Source organism: Notamacropus eugenii, chromosome 2, assembly GCF_028372415.1.
Source record: "Notamacropus eugenii isolate mMacEug1 chromosome 2, mMacEug1.pri_v2, whole genome shotgun sequence".
Classification (NCBI taxonomy): domain Eukaryota; kingdom Metazoa; phylum Chordata; class Mammalia; order Diprotodontia; family Macropodidae; genus Notamacropus; species Notamacropus eugenii.
Genome location: NC_092873.1, coordinates 439,176,972 through 439,200,813, shown reverse-complemented (window position 1 = coordinate 439,200,813; position 23,842 = coordinate 439,176,972). Strand labels below are relative to the sequence as shown.

Below are 23,842 nucleotides of genomic sequence, written 5' to 3'. Positions count from 1 at the left end.
AACCCCATTTACCCTAGAATCTGATCTATTAGCATCTACGCAGCCATGCTATCTATCCTCTTCAGCCCAAAGATTCCAGGGCTCCTGGCTGAGCTATAGGAGTAGGGAATGAAGGGTAAATGAGAAAACCCAGAGAACTTTCTGCAGACAGGAGTTGGAAGGTTGTCTGGTAAACTCAACTCTCCTTCCCTTCCCCTCCCAGCTTACCCAAAGATTCCTGACTTAGTGAGTAGCCCATGGACAGGAATGAAAACAAAGACTGATACTAAGGAGGCCCTCCATTGTTCCCCTTTCATGACTCACTGCTGAGAAAATCCACAGTTCCCAATTTACAACCCCCTTCCATAGTGTTTGCTTCCCCTAGCGACTCACAAGAGACTAAAATCATAATCCCCTGCAGCTGAATTTATTATTTCTTAGTTTTTCTGCCCTGGGTGGGAAGAATTTTAGATTAGATCACCTCTCAGACTGGAGAAAACATACTTCATTCTCCCTGAAGCCCTGTGTTGGCTGTGTATGCTGTGTATGGGATAAAGGGTGATAGAAAAGGAAGGAAGGAGTGAGGGAGGAAAGGAAGGAAGGGAGGAAGAAATTAGGAAAGGAAAGGAGGGAGGGAGGGAGAAAAAAAGGAAAGAAGGGAGAGAGGGGGGAAAGGAGCAAAGAAGGAGAGATAAAGGGTTTCCAGAGGCTGAAAATGTGTTTTCCTAGATGAGACCTTTTTTCCCAAGTGCCATCCCTGTATGCTTTCTGCCCACTAAATATTTCCCCTTGAATGTCCCTCCAGGACCTCAAACTCAGTAGATCAGGCCTCAATATGACCTTGTATTCACTTCATGTATATTTAGTGTCTACTTACATCTGTCCACACTGTCTCCCTTAATAGAACACAAACTCCTTGAGAGATGAGAGTGCTTTGTTTTTGTCTTTGTGTCACCAGAGACCAGAGCATTGCCAGGTACACAGTGCTTTTAAAAAGTGCTTAATCAATGCTTTTTGACTGACTCTTTCCTAAGCCTCTCCCTCCTCCTCAGCGGACTCCCTATTTCTGTCAATGGCATCACTATCCTCCCAGTTACAAAGGCTTGAGATCTTGGCGAAACCTTTCACTCTTCCCTCCCCCTTGGATCTGATATCCAATCAGCTGCCAGTGCTGTGGACGCTATCTCCACAACATCTGGTGATTCCAGTCTTTCCACTACAGTTGCCATCAGGCCCTATTTCACTACCTCTTTCTGGGATTATCATAGTCTCTCTCTGCAAATCATCCCCCATGCACAACCTCCACCTCTCTGCCTGGTGAAATCCTCCTCTGCCTTCAAGACTCAACTCACATGCCTTGTCCTTCTTGATCTTCCCAACTGAAGGTGACCTTTGCCTCCGAAATGTGTTCAGAGCACACTGCCTGACTCCTTACTTCGGTCCTTTCATATTCTGCTCTGCATCACATTTGCAGGCATATCTTATTTATGGCTCTCTACAAGAGAGTCAAGTTCCTCGAAGGGAGAGACTGTCATTCTCCATCTTTGCCACCCCTGGACTTGGTCTAGTGCTGAGCCTTGCATTTTTTTAATCCACACCTGTGATTTCATCAGGACAGGGAAATGCCTAGTAAGGAAATCCTGTCCACCAATGCAGATCAGCAATCGCTCTGCAATTTATAGTCTTAGAAGCTGCTTGGAGGCAGTAAGACATTGTGACCTGTCCAGAATCCCAGAGTTCATATGAGTCATAGGCAGGAGTTAATTCAGCTTTTCCTTACTCTAAAGCCAGCTCCCTATCCAGGATGCCACACTGCCCTGAAAATAGGAGCTTTCATTTACTGAATTGAATTGAATTTGCAGTTATACATTGACTTGACTTTTGTGTCAGAATTGTAGGGAATGGGTTTTTACAATCAATTTCTCTTTGTAAAACAGTAGAAGTGACAAGAATGCTGTTTAGTCTGTGTTGACTTTTATTAGAGGCACTGTGTGTGTGTGTGTGTGTGTGTGTGTATTTGGGAAAGGGGGAATAGCTACCCACTTGGGCTAGCTCTTGTGCATCCAAGTCAAAGCTCTCTCTGGCTTCTAGAGTGGACCAAAGGAACGAGGGACAAAGTGGGGCAGTGACACCACAAAAGTGTAGAGAAACATCTAGAGACTCATCAGTGAAGAAGACTGGGGTTCAGATGGCCCTCATGATCTCCTTGCCAAGGAGGTACACTGACCCTCTTCTATTTCCACCGACCAGTGACTTTAGCCTTTCCTCGGGTTTTGGAGCTGCAAGAAAGAAAGCAATACTCAGACACAGAAAGAGCTTGAGTAAATTTCATCAGATATGGCGCTGGGGAGAAGGCAGAGGAGAGCAATTGGTGCTAAGGAAAGGGAAATAAGGGTTAGAGAGCCTGCATTGAGGGTGAAAGAGGGAAAGAAGGAAGTGTTCTGTAGCGAGGGAGCAAAAAGAGAAGCCTATGGACCAAGAGGAGAGGACAGGAATCATATAGAGCAGATTAAGTAGAAGGGTTAGGAGGGAGAGCAGTGGACACTTACACCTTCTGGTTATCATTGATCCTGTTTCGGAGAACGTTAATCTGCAAGAGAAATGAGATTGGGTGAGCAGAGCCTGAGCCCAAAGGGCAGAACCACCGGACCAGAAAAGCCCAGGAATAGGATAGAGTTTGGCCCAATGGAAGAAAGAGAAGGCAAGAAGGGGAGCCCGAATTCTCCATATCTGCGTTGTCTTGTATTGCCTTATAATTGAAGTTCAGCTTCCTCTGCCTGGCATTCAAGGTCATCTACAATTTGGTGCTGCCTTGATTTTTGGACTTAATCTCATGTTACTTCCCAAAACACACGTCACCAACCTAAACGATTCTCTGAATCCCAGACATGGTCTTCACTATTCTGCCTCAAAATTTCTGTCTGGTTTGTTCTGAAGCTCAGGAAGTCTCCACGATTTCTTTGAAGTGGGAACTCCCTTCCCCAATGGAGAATTTCACAAATAGTCTTAGAGGGTTGCCTGAGGATGTGAATGGTTAAGTGACTGGTCCAGGGTCATGTAGCTTAGGGCAACAATTTACTCTGTATACATTTGGTAATTACTTACCCCCTGTCCCCAAAGTAAAGGAGCTCCTTGAATGGGGATTATTTATTTTATCTTTCTTTTCCTAACCCCTGGCACTAATGGTACTGCAAGCTAATAAATACTGGCTGAACTGAACCCAATGACAATAGCTCACGTGTACAAGAGTGCTTTAAAATTTCTGATGAACTTTGAGCTGGTTCATTTTGGCAAAGTTAAGAGAGGGCATGAATGAGATCCATAGAATTTCAGCCACAATCTGCCTTATTGGAGGGGATGCCCATGTCCCCATAGCCAAGTGATTCCAGATCTGAGGGGGGAGGAAAAGGTATTTACCCACATTCTCTGATTACATATTATCAACTCCCCTAAGGTAGGTAGGTTCAACATACATTATTACCCCAACTTGCACAGATGAGGTTAGAGAAGTTACTTAGATGTCTTGCCCAGAATCGCACAGCCACAGAGGCCAGAGTCAAATCTCCTTCCTCATTTTTACCCACTGAACTTTTACCCCTCTTTCAAATCCCTATTTAAATGCCACCCCCTCCCTTTCCCTCAGACCTACATAGCCCTTGGTTTTGTAACCATGTAATATACTCATCATGTGATGTTGTGAAGTATAGCTGTCTTCGCCGGCATCCCTACTGGAATCCCTACTGAACTTTAAGTTTCTTGAGGGCAGAGGCCGTAACTTAAATGAACTTTGTTTCTCCCTCAATAAACATTACAGTACTTTGCATACAGTGGACATTCACTAAGTGCTGGGTTATACTGTAGGACTTCAACCAGGTATGAAAGGTAGGATTCTAGGGTCACCCTGAAGTCCAGGGAAAGGTGTTTTTTCATCTTCACACTCCAGGATTACAGGATAACATTAGGCTCAAAAAAGGGGTTCTAATGATAAGCCTGTATCAAGGGTATACTGATAAATATTTAACAACCAGCTCTCCATTTAAAGAATGTATATGTAGGATACACTTTTAAGTTTAACTTGTATTATTAACATTTTCTCCAGTGCTTTCTTAAGTCTAGACCATCAACAAAACAATAAATCAAGCCCAGATTTGTAGCATTTGTTAATTTCCAAAGTGTAAATGTTTATGCTGAAAATTTAGCAATCAGGTCAGCGGTTGGAGCTGCCTTCAGCACACCATTGCATTCACATCGTTTCCTTGATGGGGAACCTTCTAAGTGTGTGAATCCAAAGTTCTGAAAGGGTAGGAATTGGGGGGGGGTGTTAAGAGAAGTGGGTTCCAGGGTTGTCTAACCCGGAGAACTCAGACTGAATCAGGTGTCTGGGAAATTTCTTGAGATCAGAAGCACTTAAACACTCACTTCTGGGAATTCCTAGTTTCCTTCATAGTTTATCTCAAGGGCTACCTTGTACATAAAGTTTTTCCTGATCCTCCAAGCTACTTGAGGCTTTCCCTGAAAAAAATTATTGAATTTATTTTGTATATGTTTATACTTATATCTCCTTTAATGAAAATGTAAAGTCCTTATGAGAAGAGATTATCTTGTATCTGTCTTTGTAGTCTAGCCACCCAGCACACTGTCTGGTGCATAGTAGAGCCTTGTTAATGTGTTGATTGATAGGAGCAGTAAAAACAGCCTGGTTCATTCAAATCACTTACCAGCATCCAAGGGAAAAGACATGGACACACAATGTTAGAACTAGAAAGTGACTAGTCCAATTCCCCCATCTTAGAGAAGAGGAAACTGAGGCTAACAAGAAGATCTGAGCCTATGTTGCTCCCACGGCTTATGGGGATCAGAAATACATTCCCAAGGCTATAGCCAGAAAGAAACTCCAAGTCCTTGGGTGGTTAGTGGCAGTGATTCCCAACACTTCATCTTTAACTTGCAATTGACGTCACCCCCTCTTTGAGGCATCTCACTTTCTGGTTATTCTGCACTGCTTTAATGTGTCTCTTCTGTTGGGTGGAAGCCCTGAAATTCCATGTCTGTTTACTGTTCCTGTCAGTGCAAATGAGCCCCGGTTGAAGAGGGCAGTGGCCTCATTTACTGAATTCTCCCTGGGCTTCACCTAACTTTAGCCCAGGGAATAATTAAGTATTTAATCAAGGCTTTGGCAAGAAAAGAATGACACTAATACCTTATATTTATAATGTATTTTAGAGTTTGCAAATCCTTTACATTCCCTGACCTCATTTGATCCTTAGAAAAGCCTTGGGAGTTAGAAAGGGTAAGATAACTTCCCCCATTTTACAAATAATAAAACTGAGATTCAGAGAAGTCAATACAGCTACTACATCAAACATAAATTTCCTGACTTCCAGGTCAGCATTTTTTTCACTATATCACTCTTAAGGGATGATCAAGAGACTGAAGGACCTTGGAAGGACTTCAAAAAAGGATTTCCAAGAAGATATAGGTGGACTAGGATAATTAGGGGTCACTAGGCAGAGAGGTATTGCAGAGCAACCAGAGGGAGTGAGGCATGTTGGGAACTCAGGGGATTAGTCAGGACAGCAGAAAAGATGATAAGAACAACAAGGAGGAATAAGATTCTCTTACTTCATATTTCTGTTGCTTGAATCTTTCCTGTAGGTCAAACTTCTCTGCTTCCAAATTGTAGATCGTTTGCCATAGATCCTTAGCCTTCTCCCTGTGGCAGAGGAAAATAGGAGGCAGGAGAAGCAGAAGGGAGGTAGGTCAGAGCAATGGAATCCCTGAGCACATTCCTGTGGACTCATTACCAAAGTTCTAGGCCACCCAGAAGATTCTCACCACAACCCTAAACCCAACAACAATCTTGATCTTAGGTACTTCAGCCACTCCTTCCAGACCTAGAGACACTGTGAATTTCTCCCCTCCATATTAAGGGTCCACTGCACACCAAGAGGGTCAATGAGTCAACACTTTCTAGAAGATCATAGAAGGCTGAATCAACCCTTTGGGTGTAAGGTCCAATCTCATGACTTCCACTGATCTCAGGTTTAGGCTAACTCTAAAATGTCTCTTAGGGATGTCTAGGAGTGAGGCAGGTTAATAGGGGAAGGCTCCCAGTAAGAGGCACTTGACATAAACTGGTGGTGGTGACCAGTGGTTCCTTGGGGAGGTAGGAGACAATGGAATTTCTCAGCTCATGGGGCACCCCATCTCCTTTACCCAACTCACCTTTCTTGTCAACAAGGATCAGCACCTTCACTTCAAGGACTACAGGGACCCCCAAATGAACCTTCAAATTGGGCACTCTACATATAATAAATATTCTTGTCTACGCCTCATGCCCAACAGGGGCCATGAGTGGGATGCTGCTGCCCCCCAGTGGTACTTGTTGAGAATAGTACCTCCCCAGCTAAATCTCACCTCAGTTGATCTTCATTCAGGTGGTCAATAGCCAACACCTTCCTTCTCTCTGCCAAAATCTTCTTTTTCTTCTCCCTTTCTGTCTGCCTTTTCCCAGTCTTTCTCTCTGTCTAGAGTGAGGGAGAAGGGAGACCAAGGAGGATCTTAGAGAAGGCAGAAACTGTTGTCCCCTGCCCCTCCATTAATATCTATCCCAGGCCCAAGGATTGCAAAGGCTTGCTCACAACTCCCTTCTTGGGCTCCAGGCCCTAGATGACACCTGGAGTCCTTGAAGAAGCTTGGACTTTTTGGAAAGTTACCACTGAGGGAGGGCTCTCCTGAGGAAAAGAGAGGGGATGTGGCATGAGTTCAAATCCCTTCTCTGCCATCTGTATAGACTTGGGAAAAGCACTTAACTCCTCTGGGCCTTCATTTCCTCCTCTGTAAAGTGAAGCAATTGGACTGACTGGTCCCTGAGAACTCTTCCAGCTCTTAATCTGCGATGACATTACAACCGTTTCCCTCTTTGTCTTAGATTTCTCTCTACTCCGTCTGCCCAACTCTGGATCTTTTTCTTTTAATAACCCATTAGCATTGGAAACCCCTAAATCACATACTATCAGAACTTAAAGTGGCTTCTGAGGTTTCGTAGAGGGTCTTCTCTGCAGTACCCTGGCAAGCGGTCAGCCAGTCCCTGTTAGCTCTAGTGATGGGAAAGTCATTATGTCCAATGGAAGGGTCTTCAGGGGCCTCTGAATGCAATAACAACCTAAATCATCAATCCCTTGATGGGATCCCCAACCTTATCTGCTATTATCCTTTAGTAGAATTACTTTCTCTTCCAGGGAGCCTTCCCAGATTTATGAAGAGACTTCAAATATTGACACCTACCTGAGCTTGCTAGACCAGGAAACCATGAGAGAAAGACCAAGAGAGAGAAAGACAGACACATAGACAGAAACCCAAGGGAGATGTGGGGAGTGGGATGGGAGAGAGAAACAGAAAAAGAGAAACACAAGGAAAGGGAGAGAAGGAAAGGAAAAAGCAGCAAATGTTAACTGTTGTCTGTCTTTTGTGGCAGAAGTCTCTGTGGGACAGGAATGGGGACTCTCTTTTCCAGAGAGAATGAGTGTTATTTTATTTGGGGCAAAAGGAACAGGATCGGGTTAACCCTAAAGGTTGCAGACTTGGGAAATTTGAGAGACAATTTCTCCTGCATTGTAGAAAACAGAGAGTTGCCTTACCCACTCTCTAGATACATGGTTGGAATATTGGGACAGATTCCAATCCATCAGAGCCTTGAGATGAAGACTTGCCCCAATCCCTGGGGCACCTAAACATAGCCCTCCAGCTACGTTACTAGATCCTATTAAAAAGTGAGGCCATGTTGGGTGGCAACTGAGGGGAGGCAGAGTTATGGCTGTGGTCCTATTCAGTGCCTTTAGGTGCCTCTTACTATCCATCCTACCAATGTCAAAGGTAGGCATCCTTGGGGCAATGGGGAAGGTTTGACTTGCCCCTATTGGACAGGGAGAAGTATCCCAGGAGATGCCACAGGCAGCTTCTAAGGGAATCCAGAAGGCTGGACCCACTGTGGGGTTGAAAGAGGGATATCTATGCTTAGGAGATGTCTCAAACCTAGAAGTCTTGAAAGGCTGAGGTTTATAACCAGTAAATGGGGGATTCTTTCTGAGGATTCAAACTAAAACCCGTTCAGTCTAACAGCAACTTCTTTCCTCATGAATGGTGCTGTATCTTCACTTATTACTAATGTCCTCCTCAGGGACTGGGCCCCTCTCTCCAGGACATGCTCTTCCTACCTTCTGAATGTAGCCACCAAAGTGCATCATATTGGAGAGAGCTTTCTTTTTCCGAGCCTCATCTTCAGCCTTCCTCCTGTTCTCTTCCTCCTCTCGTCTGGCTCTTTCTTCCTATGTTGTTGTAGGATGAAAGAGAATGGAATAGGATATAAGGAGTTAATAGAGAATCCAGGGGAAAGAAACCAGCTATTGTCCTTGGGGAAAACGTTTGTCTTGGGATGGGAGGTACCTGGTGTACGGAAGACCATGACTGGTCTGGGGGAGTTCCTGAACACTTCTTTTTGCATATCAATGCAAACACTCACATTCATTTTAGTTAAACCACTTGCCCAATGTCATAATGACTCTTTCTTCTGACTCCAATCCCAGCAACCTTTCCAACATAGCGCAGCAGAAAGGGCTATGTTGCCCTAGTGTGTTCACCCCTTATCCATGACACATAATCTCCAAATAAATCATTTTACCCAAACATCCTGATATGTGTGCATATTTACAGATATATATATATATATATATATATACATGTATGCATTGCATGTATCTAATTAGTACCTCATTAGAATGTGAGTTTTGCAAGGACAGCAGCTATTTTTTGCCTTTTTTGTATCCCTACCACCGTGTTTGGCACATAATAAATATTTAATAAATACTGATTGGCAGCTATATCTTAGTGGGGTATAGTAGAAATATTGCTTCATGTAGAGTGAGGAGACCTGGATTCTAATTTCAACTCTGCTACTAAGCAACTGTGTGACCTTGAGTGAGTCGTGATTACTAAGGCACTTTTTCAGCGCTATGAATTATCAGGCTTCATTCCTTTCCCTAAAGCTTAATGAACCAGGAGCAACCAATTTTCCTTCTATCTAGAATCTGGAGGGAGCTTGGACATTAGGGTTTGTGTATTGGTGAGTGCAGCCTAGTAAGAAACAATGTATTATTAGGGGTATGCCTCCTGTGGTTGCTGTGGGTCAGGCAACAATAGAATGGGGTGGTGGTGGCGATGGGTGGTAGGAACACCATGGATGAGGGGACTATTGGACACTCACCGCCAGCCGGTTCTGACGCTCTTTCTCACGTTCATTACGGATGCGTTGTTGTTCTGCTCGCTCAGCCCTCCGATTCTCCTGCAAGGAAGAGAATTATGAGCAGTCTGAAAGGGGAGAGAAAGAGAATGAGAAGTTCCTTTCCTCAAGGGCTCATCAGGCAGAAAGTAAGCATCGGGAAAACGTAAGAAAAAAACCAAAAAAACACAGAGTTTCTGTTTGATCTCACTTTCACTTTCACCTTTAAAATCAATCCTTGATTTGTCTGATAATTAATCTTCTTTATGATCTTACTGTATCACTCCTCTACTCAAAAACCTTTAACGTTCACTCATGCCTATAAAATCCTTAGCCTAGAATTCAAGTCCCTCCACATCTGGTGCCAATTTTCCAGTTTTACTCATAGTACTCTTCTCCACATATACTCCACTCCACCCAACCTAGACAACCTACTATCTCATATTCAAGTTAAAAGCACATTGGATTTGGACCTAGAAGACATGGGTTCCAATCACACCTCTCTAAGAGTAAGAGGTACAGAGCAGTTGGTGATCTATACGGGTAAAGGGAATTTCCTCACCAGGAGTTCCCAGCATCAGTGAAATCACAGCCATATAAAAACAAAAACAAAGAAATCATCCTTTATATGTCATGACTAGGTTATGGCTGCTCTTTCTCTCAGTCTGGGAAGGTGTCCTGGAGGCTCTAGAATTGATTCATTGGGAGAAGAGGATTGAGATGGGTAAAGTGGTTGCAGGGGCAATAAGGGTAGGATGTTTAAGAAGCAGGGAAGAGTAATAACCATAGCCAATAAGGAACTAGGACTTCAAGGTTTGCAAAGTGCTTGGTTTGACATGTAGCATGTCTTTGGATCTTAGTACAAAGTACACCAGACTTAGAAAGATGGTCATTCATATCCTGGTCCCCATCACTAGTTAGTAACTGGGTGGCATAGTGGATAGAGTGGTAGGCTTGGAGCCAGGAAAACTTGGGCTCAAATCTCCTCTCAGATGCTTATCAGCTGTCTGTCTCTAGGTAAGTCACTTGTGCTTTTTCTGTTGGTAGGTCACTTATATTTTCTCATCTGTAAAATGGAGATCATAATAACATTTAAACCTTTATCCACCTCAGTTTCCCCATATGTACAATGGCATGATAACAGCACCTACCTCACAGGATTGTTATGAGGATCAAAGAACCTAATACATTATATCTGTGTCTATATTATATATTCCATATATATGGTGCTTGGCAAATGCTAGAGGCACTGTATAAATGTTATCTCTCATTATTAGTTGTGAACACTACACAAATCCCCTAATCTCTCTGAGTCAGCTTCTTCAACCATTCAATGACAGTAACCATACTTAGACCTCCTGCTTCACAGGGCTGCTCTAGGGAAAGTGTTTTGTAAACTGACAAGAGCTTTGCAGATATCACCTGTCATTCCTAATACTGGATTGGAGGCTGTTAGATGGGACAAGACTCAGAAGCACCCCAGCCTTGAACATATTACCCAGAGGAACAAGCCTCCAGCCCCCAAGTCCAGCACTGCAGGAGGGCTTCCCTGAGATTTTCTACTTACAATCCTATCCTTCAGTGAGATGAGCTCCTCTTCTTCCTTCTTTCGATTCTCAAAGTGAGCCTCGATCAGTGTCTGCAGTTCATTCAGGTCCTTCTCCATGCGCTTCCGGTGGATGTCCTGCCAGAGAGGGGGACATGCTCATGCATCAGAGATTTACAGTTGGAAAGGAACTTAAAGCTCATCAAATCCAACCTTTCATTGAGATCAATAGTGGTAAAAATGACTTGTTCAGGGACATACAACTTCTAAGTATCTTAGAGGATTCAGGTCTTGCTGACTCCAACTCCAGAACTCTATGTACTTCACCAAACATCTAACAAAGCTTCTAGCCCTAAATTAGGATTCCCAAATCTGGAGAAGGGACAGAACAGTGATGAGGAGGGAGACATCTCCCAAATGTACAGTCAGGAATGATGGTGGCCAATGGAGGAGCCTGACTTTTTCCAGGACAGTCCCAAGTGCACGTTGACCAGGACCCCCAACACTCTTCAGTGCTGTGGGCATGGGTCTGCCTGTTCTGGAGGGTAGAAGATCATCCCACCCCAGACTGACTCTAACAGATACAGAGTTCCTTCCTTCCCTATGGAGAAGAAAGAGCTCTCTTGACTTTCTGACCTGTTCTCTGCAGACTCAATACTTACATCAAAATCCACTCTCTCCCCATCAGGAATCTTAGGTGGTATCAAGTTGGGCATGAATGGCCTATAAGGAAGAAGGAGATGGAGATAGTGAAGATCACCCTTATCTGGATCATAAGGTTTGTAGCTGTCCATTTAGTTAGTCCATTCCAGATAAGGAAACTAAGGCCAGACCAGGGAAGTGGCTGATTTGTCTAAAGTCCCAGGAAGCAAGAAGCAAAACTGTTTCATAGGAGACAAGAGTGAGGCGGTAGCCTAGATGATCCATTTCCTTTCTCCAAACCCCAAGCCTCCACTATAGTCAGCTAACCTCAGGATAGTTGTCTGGGTGGTAGCTTCTCTAGCCCCAGCCTTTGAGACAGTTTCCTGCTTGTTTAGAGAATGGGACAATGAGATCAGGGGAATGCAAGCTTGTCCAAGTTACTCAGTGAGCACTCAGAGTTGGAAAGGACCTCTTTATATTGTAAACTCGTTGAGGGCAGGAACTATCTTTTACTTTTTGTGCGCATATCCCCAGCGTTTAGCACAGTGCCTGCCACGGTAGTTGGTATTTAAGAAAAGTCTGCTAACTGACTGACTTACCTCACATTGCCCTAGTCCAATCCCCTCATTTTTTTAAGATAAATTCTTTGTGATCACCTCTGATGAAGGGATGAAATGGGGGGTATCAGAAGCAAACTGTAGGGAAGAAATTAGGATTCACTTCAGGTTTCAATCAATCAGTAAACATTCATTAAGTGCCTGCTATATTTCAGGCACTGTGGTAAGGGCTAAGAATACAAAAAGAGGCAAAGACAGCCCCTGCCTGCAAGGAGCTCAGCATCTAAGTGGGAAAACTACAAATGAACAAATAATATATACAAAGCTTGCATTCGTCCTTCATTTTTGAAGAAGACCAGGACATCAGAGAAATGATGACATGACTTGTGCTTGACTTGTTTCCAGATATCAAAGCAAGTTACAGACAAGATAAATGGGCAATGATTGACAGGGGAAAGCACAGAATTTAGAGGAGATGAGGATGGCTTCTTGTAGGAGGTGGGATTTTAGTTGGGACTCTAAGGTTTCTCTATGTTCTTGAAGCACAGAAAATAGAGTGCCAGGCCTGGAGCCAGGAAGACCTGAGTTCAAATCCAACCTCAGACACGTACAAGCTTTGTTACCCTAGGCAAGTCACTTAACTCTTTATCTCATTTTCCTCATGTGTAAAATGAGTTAGAGAGGACAATGGCAAACTACTCCAGTATCTCTGCTAAGAAAACCTCAAATAGGGTCATGAAGAGTCAAACATGACTGAAACAACTGAACAACAATAAATGTTCTTCCCATACTCCATTCCTACCACAAATGGAAAGAGTCAAGAGATCATCAGCTTATGTTAGACCTGCTCAGAGGCCATCTACTCTGACTCACTCATTTTACAGGTGAAGATACCAAGCTGGACTCTAGGAAAGATGCTGCATTATAGGTTTGGGGAAGAAAAAAAGGGTTACACAGACATAAGGAAGGCAGGATGATATGGTGAAAAGAGCACTGGATTTCAAGTCAGAAGATGTGGGTTCAGTCCCTCTCTCTTCTATTTACTAGCTGTGTGAATTTGAGCTCCTCCTTCTACCTGCATCTCAGTTTCTTGATCTCTACAATGAAAGGGTTGGACTAGAATTTAATCTCTAAGATCCCTTCCAACTCTAAATTCTGGAATCTTATGTCCCTATAATGAATAAGAACTGTAATTAGGACTAATCTCTTCATTTTCAGAAGGTCTCATTTAAATGGAAAGAAAGTTGAGGAAGTATTGAGACTCTGGTTATGTTGCATGTTTTCCTTCCTTCATCCCCCTTTTCTCCATTCTATCTCTAGGTTCTGTCTGAAGATGGTTGAGAACAGGGTCCTAAAGAATATCTGATCAGGAATGTACACTAACACAGAACCCCCAAACTGTGTATCATCTCACACTATGGAGTGGCCAAATTTCTCCTCTTCCTCCTGTCTCTCCAGATGTGCCTCTCAGATGTTCCTGTGATCCAGGTTGACGTAACCTGGAAGAAACGCTGATTGGAATGTTCCTACCCTTGAGCCAAAGATTCTACTGCTAGGCATACCTACACCTGAAGGTGCTCATTGACAGAAAAGAAGGGCTCCATCCATTCCAAAACATTTATGCTTTTTGTAGTAACAAAGAACTGGGAACAAAATAAATGCTCATTGATGGAGGAATGACAAAAAAATTTTGGTATGTGAATGTAATGGAGCATCATGGTACTGTAAGAAATGATAAATAGAGAGAAACATGAAAAGACTTGCATGAACTGATGCGGAGCGAAGTAAATCGTCAAAACCAAAACAATATACCCAATGATTACAATGATATAAATGGAAGGAATAAGCACCACAAAACAAAAATGAATGCTGCAAAATTACAAAACATGAACTTGACCCCAAAGAAGAGATATGAGGAGACATATCCTCCCACTCCTTTGCAGAGAGGTGTTTGTAGGTAGGCTGGGTGTTGGGGGAGGGAGGTCACAGGTATAGGATATTACATATATTGCCAAATTTTGTCAATGTATTGATCTGTTTTGCCAATTTTTTTCTTTTAAAAATATCTTTGATATATGAAATGACTCTCTGGGAGGGGGGAGAGGGAAAGACACAGGGGAATAGTTAGGCTTATATAAAAACAAAATAAAAATCTATTTTTAAAAAGAAAATCCTCTTTGAGTTCTGCCTGCGTGCCTCTTCTTCCCTGTTCCAGGCTCAGCTGCAGGGAAGGCCCTTGACCTAACTCTCCCTTAGGACAGGAAAGAATTGTCTATCCTTTCCCTCCTCCCATTCTCTGCCCCCTCCCTCCCCTCCCCTGCACCAGTCTACATTTTCTTCACTCTGTTCTTTGGGGCAGGACCTTCAGTCTCCTATCTTGTATCACCAAATCAAAAGGGTTTCATACTCACTTGGGCTTGGGTTTAGATTCCTCCACTGGGCCATCTAGAGAAGAGAGAGGAAAAACACTTGAGTGAGGAGCCCTGAGTTCTAATCCCGGCCTGCGCCTGACCTTTACCACCAGCATGATCCTTTGAAAATTGCTTACACTCTCTGTGTCAAGCTCAGAGTTACCAACTGTGACGACCTGGCAAGCCACATCATCTCTCTGGGCCTCAGCTGACTTGTGTGTAAAACAAAATGAAAGGGTCGGGCCACTTCATCTGTTTCCTTCCATCTCCAGAATTCTGTGGCTTTTAGCAAACAGGGAGCACGTCCAGCCAGTCACATTAGCCTTTTTAAGTGGTTGTTGGCAGTCTCCCATTCACTTCAGCAGTTATGCGCTCCACTCATCAGCAGAGGGCACTTAGGGAAAATGACAAACCCTCCAGGGCTCTCAAACAGTGTACAAGCTCTGCCTCCTCTCCTAGGTCCCCTCCTTTCATGAGTGGCACTGTTCACCCTATTAGTCTCTGGACATAGTCTGTGTGGAGTTATTCAGTTATGGTCTTGACATGGCTCAGCTACTACCCACTGGGAGAACTCTGCGCTCCCACCTTTGAGCTGTATAGGTATTGGACTCTAATCACATGAACCCCAGATCATGATGTCAGTCACACCAATATGTTTATTGTGTATGGTCTTTACTTACAATCGTAGAATCAAAGAGATAAAACTCAAAACAGAATAGGAAAATATATTAGAAATAAAATCAAAATACATTAGAACACAGATTCAGCTTCTCCTATACCCAGATCACCACAGGCTATAAGGCAGCAAGGTATGGATAGACTCAGAGTCAGGAAGTGTGTGTGTGTGTGTGTCTGTGTCTGTGTCTGTTGTTCAGATGTTTTTCAGTCATAACTGACTCTTCATGATCCCATTTGGGATTATCTTTGCAAAGATACCAGAGTGATTTACTATTTCCTTCTCCAGCTCATTGTACAGATGAGGAAACTGAGGTAAACAGTGTTAAGCAGTTTGCCCAGGGTCACACAGCTTGTAAGTGTCTGAAGCTGGATTTGGTATCACAATGATGAGTCTTCCTGACTCCAGGCTCAGTGCCCTATCCACTGCGCCTCCTACCTGAACTAGAGTCAGGAAGACCAGAATTCAAATTTTACCCTGGGCAAGTTATTTAATCGTTCTCAGCCTCAGTTTCCTCAGCTGTAAAATGGGAATAAAAGCACCTACCTCACATGGTAATTGTGAGGATAAAATTATGTCATAGTTGCAAAGGGTTTGCAAGTCTTAAAAGTACTATAGAAATGCTAGCTATCTTAAGCACACCTCAAATCGAAGGGTTCAGATGCTTATACCCAGAATATAAGGATAACCCTTGCTCTAGTTTTCAGAAAGGAGAGTTCCTCAAATACTCCCTAATCACAAAGGATTTCAATTCCTTTTATCTTTTTCTCCTCTGGTCAATTAGAACATTCCTGGAGGAGGAGCAGTGGAAAAGTAGGTCCCCAGTCTCCATCCCCTTTATTACCATCTCATCCCTAACAAGGAAAGGTGGGCTTGAGTTCCCTTAAGGAACACTGTAGAAAGGTTGGGATTGAGGGTTCACAGGATCACGTGAGCTAAAAGGAACCTCAGACGTTGTCTAGTCCATGGGGTTCTTAACGTTTTTTGTATCATCAACTGATCCTTTGGGCAATAGAGGAAAGCCTAGGAGCCCCTTCTCAGAATAGTGGTTTTGGATAATGAAAGAAATGCCAAATTTTAGATAGAGATTGATGAAAATAAAGGGTTTTTGTCCTATTCAAGTTCATAGAAGCCCTGAAATCTATGCATGGACCTGTTGAGGGTCTGTGAACCTTACATTAAGAACTCCTGATCTACCAAGAAAATGCCAAAAGACTCATGAGGGAAATGCTATCCATATTCAAAAACAGAACTGATGGAGTCTGATGGAATAGATCAAAACATATTTTCACTTTTGGGTTTTTTTCATGGCTTTTTCCTTTTATTCTCTTTCACAACACAACTAATGTAGAAGTATGTTTTGCATGGTTGCACATGTATGACCTATATCAGATTGCTTGCCATCTTGGGGAAGGGGAGGGGAGGGAAGGAGAGAGAAAAATTTGGAACTTGAAATCTTTCAAAAAATAAATGTTGAACATTGTCTTTACATGTAGTTGGAAAAATAAAATACTATTAATTTTTTTTTAAAAGAGAACTCCTGATCTAGGTCAAACCCCTCATGTTACAAATGGGGAAACTGAGGTCCAAAAAAGTGAAATGATTTGCTCAAGGTCCCAAATCTAGTTAGTAGAAAACCAAGATTTGAAGCAGGAGTGTTCTAACTCCCAGTCCAGTGTCTTTTCTCCTGTATCATGTTATATGTATTTAATACTAAGATGCCCAAACTCCCAGGCAGATATAGCATTGCTCCCACCACATGACTCCCTACCCCCACCTCTGAATGAGAGACATCTTTGATAAATAGTCTTCCAAAGCTACTACTCCAGAATTCCTCCCCTCCCACATCCCCCAACCCTCTCAGATTACTCCCCCTAGACTCTACGCAGGCCCAGAAGGGTGAGTCACCCAAAGCTAGGGCAGCTGCTGGTGATGTTTCAGGCCCACAGTAAGCCTCTGGCCTCCCTTTCTTCCAAACTATCCTCAACACCTGCTTTTTCTGCTAACCCATTCATTGTATATGCCCAAGGGACCACTAAAATGGGGCATTGAAGCCAAGTTGCATTCATCGGCTTGTCGATTACTACATACGGTGGGCGTCAGCTACTTCTTCCCATCTAAAGAGTACAAAGTAATTTGAGTGATTTAGCTTAAAGGAATGTGAATCCAGAAAAATATTCTGTCTCTCCACACCTGCTCAGTCTTTTTCATTATCTACTATTTTGAGTTGTCAACTATTTGGGATGGTCTGTACACAACAGTATCTTAGAAAGGCAAGGGATGAGTTTATACTGGGGAGATATCTCTTCCTCTATGTGCATATCCATCTACCCATCCTTCTCCTATCCTCAGTTGAATGGCAAAACACTGGTTACAGCTTAGGATTCCAGTGGCTTAATTGCTGTTTTGTGAGATCTGGACTAGCTAGATGACTAGCTAGAGTCCAGTCGTGAAGTCTGGAAGACCTGAGTTCAAATCTGACCTCAAACATTTACTAAAGTTTGACCGTAGACAAATAACTTCATTCTGTTTGCCTCAATTTCCTCATCCGTAAAATGAGCTGGAGAAGAAAATGACAAACCACCCCAGTATCTCTGCCAAGAAAACCCCAAATGGGGTCATAAAGAGTCGGACATGACTGGAAACGACTGAGCAACAACAAATGTGAGATCTACAAAAAGGTATTTGGAGTACTACATGGGGTCTTTTTATCTTCCCCAGATTCAATTTATCTATGTGTAACCTGGGTAAGTTGTCAGGGATTTCAAAAGTGCAAACATTGAGATTTCAACATCCAGCCATGTGTCTGCCAGAAAAAGTTTGGTTCTATCCACTCACTTTAGTATATCTTTCCTCCTCACTTCACTCATCCCATTTGGAGTCTAGAGCATCTCCCTCAGAAGGAGAAATATGAGCAAAGCTCCCCCTCTTCTCCCTTCCCCAGCTGTTAGAAACATCCTCCTCCCTGTCCCCTTTGTTCCCCCATGCCTCTGGCTCCTCTCCACCCAGATCTACACCACCTATAAATTACCTTCCAGTTCTTTAACTTCTCCTTCTTCTGTTTCTAAAGAAGAAAAGAAAAAGCAGGTAAAGAGTACAGTCTTGAGTTCCAAGAGTCCCACACGAATATAGCCCTTCCCTTGCTACTTGTCTGATCGTCAACCACAGAGAGTGTTCCAGCCTGTTCACTGGACTATCTCAAGCTGTGGTAGGTTCCGAGTGAGAGCAGAAGCAGCAGCTCCATTCATTCTGATCCTAAGGGCCATTTTTCCAAAGTGGAATTCTCTTTGAAACAAAAATAAGAAGGGAACCTTCAAAACTAGCCAGACTATTAAAAAAAAGAACTTTTAGGTATCTAATTTTCACTTCCCTCATCTTGACTACCAGTTCCACCCAGCCCTATCCCACTGTCCTACCTTCTACTTTGCTCTCCTCGACCTCCGCCTCAGCATCCTCCTCCCCAGCAGCAGCAGCTGCCTCTTGTTCTGGATGATGGAGAAAGGGCAGTGAACAATTGAAATTTCTATTTTCCTTGATAACACAGATTCTAGAGTAGACATTTAGAACTAAGGACAGAGAAAGAACCTTGGAAATAGCCTCAGAGAAGCATAGATTGTAGCTACAATCAGAACACAGGCAGAAATTAGAGAACCTATTCTAGATAAAAGAAGCCACTCATATCTATACCCAAGACTCAAACCCAAGAAATAACAAGGTATTTGAAAAGGAACAGTTGGAAGTGAATTTCCATTTCATTCATTTTGTTCAGTTACAGTCAGCACAATTTTGGGGGATAAGGCATTAAGGAGCATGGAAGATAATCCAAAGAAGGTTATATAAAGATCTATCAAAGGAACAGCAGGTGTGTAACTTGAGAAAGGGAGAGAAAAGGAAGGGAAAAGAAGACAAGGGAAGGGAAGGAAAGAGAAAAGAAGGGGAGGGAAAAGAAGGGAAGAGAAGGGAAAGAAAAGGAAAGATCAAGGGAAGAGAAGGGGAAGGAAAAGAAGGGAAGAGAAGGGAAAGGAAAGGAAAAGGGGAGGGAAAGAGAAGGCTTATTCTTAAAAAAAAATAAATGATTGCTATGTTCAAACATTTGAAGAGCAGTCAGGTAGAAAGGGGATTTGACTTGGTCTGTGTGGTCCTAGAGAAAAGAGAATGAGTAGAAGTTATAGAGAAGCAAATTCTGGTTCCAAGTAAGGAAAAACTTCCTAAAAATTGGGCTGATAGCAAAGTGTAATGGATTGTCTCAATAGGCAGTGGGTTTTCTATTATGGTAGATCTTTAAGTAGAGACTGGATGACTACTTGTCAGAGATTTTGGGAGAAGATTTCTGTTCAAGTATATTTGGGCTAGATCCAATGCAATTCAACTCAACAAACATTTATTAAGCTTCAACTATCTGCAAAGCAATGTACTAGACACTGAGGATACAATGACAAAGTGAAACATTCCCTGCCTCAAGGAACTTGGTTTCTATTCATGTTCCTTCTGACTCAGATTCCACGATTCTAGCATGTTGGGTATGGTGGATAAAATCTGATCTTTCTGAGTTAGGAGATGGGGGGGTGGGGCTTGATATCCACTAAAATTTTTCTGAAACTATACAAAATCTGAAACAGAAAGGTGGTCTGGTCAACATCATCCAGGTTTACATTGCTCTGAGTAGGAGAGAGTAGAGAGAAACGACCCCAATATCTCCAATGAGCTGGATTGGACCAGGTCAGTCTGTCATATTTTGAAGAGGTAAGGGGGCAGCAGCTAATTTGACCTTTCCTCCCCCTTCTCCCTCTCAATGGCAGCAGAAAGGATGTTACCAGTAGAAGTTCCTTAAGGGAAGTTCTATTTCTTTTTTTGCCATACTATCCCAAAGGACTAGTTCAGGCCTTGAAAATAGTAGATAATTAAATGTTTGTGGCATTGAATGAACAAATCCTCTGAATTTTTGTTAGGAAAGTTCTATCCATTAATGTGATACCATCTGAAACTATGTCCACTCTTGGGGTAGAGGAATGCAAGGAGGCAAAAGGAGTTGCTCCACCCTGGAATTGTCAATTTCCTGTATGAAACTTGTACCATCTTTGAAAGTAAATCTCTTAAGTCTGGAGAAACTTATTCATATGGAGCAGCCATAGTGAGGCTATGAGTCTACATCAAGCCTGCACTACCTGTGACCCACCAAAGGATTTCAGGCAGTCTGCAAAAAATGTAGAGCAAAATAACCTTTGTATGTGGAGAAAATCCTTTGGCATATTGTAAGTTGTGCAGGCCTGATCTACGCTATACTCAAAATATCTGTATGTTTATGTATATCCAGGAAGTTGGCCAAATATTTCTGTTTTCATCCATATATTTGTATAAAAATAGTTCTTAGAGTAGATAGGTGGAAGACAGTGTACCATTTAGGGCAGGACTCCTATAATCTCAATGGACCTATAGTCATGTCACCAATGATAGAGATCTCAGCCCTTTCCCCTGCCCATCCTGAGTGATTCTTGTCCACTCTCATAAATGTACCACCAAAGGTAGTCACCCAACAAGCTGAGGACTTTCCTCTAGGTTTCTTGACATTGTATGGATAGCAATAGATATGGGGTGTTCATCAGTTATCTCTCACTCTTTTTAACTGGCTAACCTATCCCTTTATCTTGTAATATATCTAATGACATCCTTCAATGCCACTCCTTCTACTTAGTTTGTAACGCAGCAAAATACCATGGATACATACTTGTTAGTTACCGATTTATAAAGTGATGGTATTTTTATTGGATAGAACAGAGTCTTGATGACTGAAAAAGACTGGTTAGAAGGCTTAGACACAATATTATAACTATAACAAGCTTTAGTCCAAAGCCTTATTTTACAGGTGAGGAAACTAAAGCCAAGGGAAGTAAAGTGTCTATGGACAGGCAGCTACTTAGCAGTGGAGCTGGAACTAGATCTTGACTTCCAATCCAGTATTCTTTGCAATGTATCATTCTGAAGCCATGACCCAGTATTTTTAGGAGCTCCTAGCCCCTCTGACTTTCCTGACTGTGAAGATAGGTCTCTCTGATTTTCTCCCATAGCAGCAAGAGGACAGCAAGTTTCTTTTCTAGTAGCATGTCTGTCTTCAACCTCTTAGACCTTGTAGATTGATGGAGAAGGTGGGGAGGTGAAGCAATCAGGAAGTGAAGAGGTTGGGAGGACCCCAACTGTCCAGGTCCCCAAGAAAAAGAATGTGAGACAGGTGAAAAAAGAGTAGATGGTCCTGAAGAAGGCAGAATTCTAGGGCCATTGTCAGAGGCCATGGAAGGGCTGACAGAAAAAGGACAGAGACGGAAAGACATGGACACTCTGATCAACCCTTTTCCTCCTCCCCACTGCAGGTAACATATGGTTCTGTGAGACATATCACTGTGGCAAGTTGTAGGAAGTGTAGTAAAATGAAATATTGTACTACCGTCTTCTTCCTCTATCCAATCTTCCTCTTCTTGGCAGCAGCAAAGGGGAAAAGTGAGAAAGGTTAGTTTGGAAGCAGAAAGCCAAGGACAATAGCGGATATTGTACCCTTATCCTCCATTATCTCCTCTACCAGCCAGAAATTCAAGCTCAGGATTGTCCTACCCCATTTCAGCCATAAACATTAGTAGAGCTATAGAAAATTTGTTAGGCCACCTAAGGGACAGCGTATGCGGTAGAGTGGAAAGAGCTTTCAACTTAGAATCGTAGACCTGGTATTCAACCAGCCATGTGGTCAATAATTTTGTTTCTCTGAGCCTCTGTAGGTTGGATTGGAAATCCCTTCATGGCCAACATAGCAACTATGTTGCTAAAGAAGAAGCATAAAATCACACAACTCTTTGAAGCTTTGGGCTCAGGACGCCACCAAACAGGAAAGCATTAAAGCCAAATCCCTGTACAAACAGCAGGCATATTGATCCCAAAGCCAAGAAACCTAAGCCCCACCCAAGACCCTGCTGAAAAAAGTTGGCACATCTCCCAGGAACCAAGCCCCAGGGGTGACCCACCTTTCACAGATACTTCCTGAAATTCCAATGCAGGTCTGAGTTTAACTATAATGATGCAAGAAATTTCCAAAACAACTTCCAAAGCACTTGGTGGTCTTCAAAATAACCCTCTCACTCTCATCCTCCTATTCTCCTCTCCCCTCATCTTCTTTCCCCTGCTCTCTCCAATTTGGTTTCTTTCATAAGCAGAAATATATATTATCCCAAAGGCCATTTGTCCTATGAGGTAGTCTGAACAAGGGAATAGATTATGCATTTGGCAAGGCAGGAGACTTGCTAATTTTCACCTCTAACCCACTCCTAATGTCATCACACAGGAGATGACCAAACCCTGAAAAATCCACTCTCCATAGAAAACTCATTTCCTGACTTTAAAAACTACATGTAATGACTTGACCAGAGAATTAGCTCGGCCTATAAAAAGGAAAATTGTCCAACTTGGTTTATGAGTACTGTAGAAATTCTTTTTCCAGACATTCTGATGCCTTGAGGCCCTGCTTGTCGTTTGGGGGATGTGGTGGGACAAAGGCATCTAATCTCTTAAGGATTTCTATCATTTTCGGATTTTAAGGAAACTGAAATGCTAAGTTCTGTGTTCATCCAATGAGATATGGGCACATCCACTGACACCATCTAGATCTCGTGGTTATGATTTTTCCCCATATTTTTCTCCCATTAGAATGTGAGCTACTTGAGGGGTTGGACCACATTTTTGCCCTTTTTTATACCCCCTGCACTTGGAACATTGCCTTGGAATACAGTAAGTGCTTAATAAATACTTGCTGACTACTGACTCACTGGGGGAGCTGGAAAGAGAATAGTTTATATGTGAGGGGGTGGTTATGGGAAAATGACAGGGAGAAATGGGCAGTTTCTTTAAACAAGATGAGAGAGGTTGAAACATTTCGGTTAGGTCTTTCAGGGAAGCAACTCTACAAGATTTGGTAGAGGGAGTTTCCTCATTTGGAAATTCCAATATCATTGAAATCACAGGTCCAATCCCTAGACCTAGACCCTATACATGGGGGAGGAAGGTTTTTGATTGGTCTGTTAAGAAAAATGATCAATTTTTGGCTTTCTAATTAGAATCTACCTGGTGGAGAAAGTTAGAATGGAGAATGTGATGGTTCAGAGATTACAGGTTCTCCTTGATTCCATGGACCTATCTCCCTTCTCCCCATTATACACCCTGAAATGATTCTAGACACTTACCTTCCTCAATCTCTTCTATGTGGAGGAGGAAGAAAGAAGAGAAAAAAGGAAAGATGAGTGAGTTTCGAGACAAAACTTCTTCTGATCCAAATGATGACAAATCTCCTGTTCTTACCTTCCTGCTCCCTGCAAAGGAAAATGAAACATTATTCCATCATGAGCCAATAGATAGTCCTCCATAATCCTTTATTCCTTCTTACCTACCTACACACACACACACACACACACACACACACACACACACACACAAGAATACACAAACATGCGCCTACGTGTACGCGCAAAAACACACCCTGCCTGAGCTTTCAGTGAGATTGACTTTATTGGAGTCTTTATTTTTCTGACATCAAGTTCAAACTCCTTATTCTGCCATTCAAGCCCCTCAACAGTTTGGTTCTACCCTGTCTTTAATGTTTTCTCCTACTACTTCCCTAAATGCATTCTCTCCCCTAGCTACACTGCTCCCCAGAATGCTTTACTCAGTCCTAACTTGGTACCATTTCATTCATGTTACTTCCCACCTATGCTCCACCCC

At 42.7% G+C, this 23,842-nt stretch overlaps 1 protein-coding gene across 1 annotated transcript; it reads right to left on the bottom strand.

Annotated features, from left to right (window-relative positions):
- Positions 1–1,931: 1,931 nt before the first annotated feature.
- TNNT2 (troponin T2, cardiac type) lies at positions 1,932–21,557 on the bottom strand. The gene is made up of 12 exons (XM_072648229.1): positions 21,528–21,557; positions 18,505–18,573; positions 18,120–18,152; positions 14,413–14,446; positions 11,465–11,525; positions 10,824–10,940; positions 9,242–9,319; positions 8,196–8,306; positions 6,397–6,506; positions 5,602–5,692; positions 2,529–2,569; positions 1,932–2,258 (listed from the first exon to the last, which is right to left on the bottom strand). Exons 5-12 carry the CDS (start codon positions 11,516–11,518, stop codon positions 2,213–2,215), a joined length of 648 nt encoding a protein of 215 aa, XP_072504330.1. The 5' UTR covers positions 11,519–11,525; positions 14,413–14,446; positions 18,120–18,152; positions 18,505–18,573; positions 21,528–21,557; the 3' UTR covers positions 1,932–2,212.
- Between the last annotated feature and the right edge of the window lie 2,285 nt (positions 21,558–23,842).

What these genes read in the sequence shown, in the direction of transcription:
- TNNT2 (XM_072648229.1), bottom strand. Translation starts at nt 11,518, where the DNA reads ATGCCCAACTTGATACCACCTAAGATTCCTGATGGGGAGAGAGTGGAT. An exon ending in GGGAGAGAGTGGATTTTGAT is followed by an intron (nt 10,941 to 11,464) that starts GTAAGTATTGAG and finishes CCTCTCTGGCAG; the next exon opens with GACATCCACCGGAAGCGCAT. An exon ending in TTGGTGGCTACATTCAGAAG is followed by an intron (nt 6,507 to 8,195) that starts GTAGGAAGAGCA and finishes CCCTCACTCTAG; the next exon opens with ACAGAGAGAAAGACTGGGAA.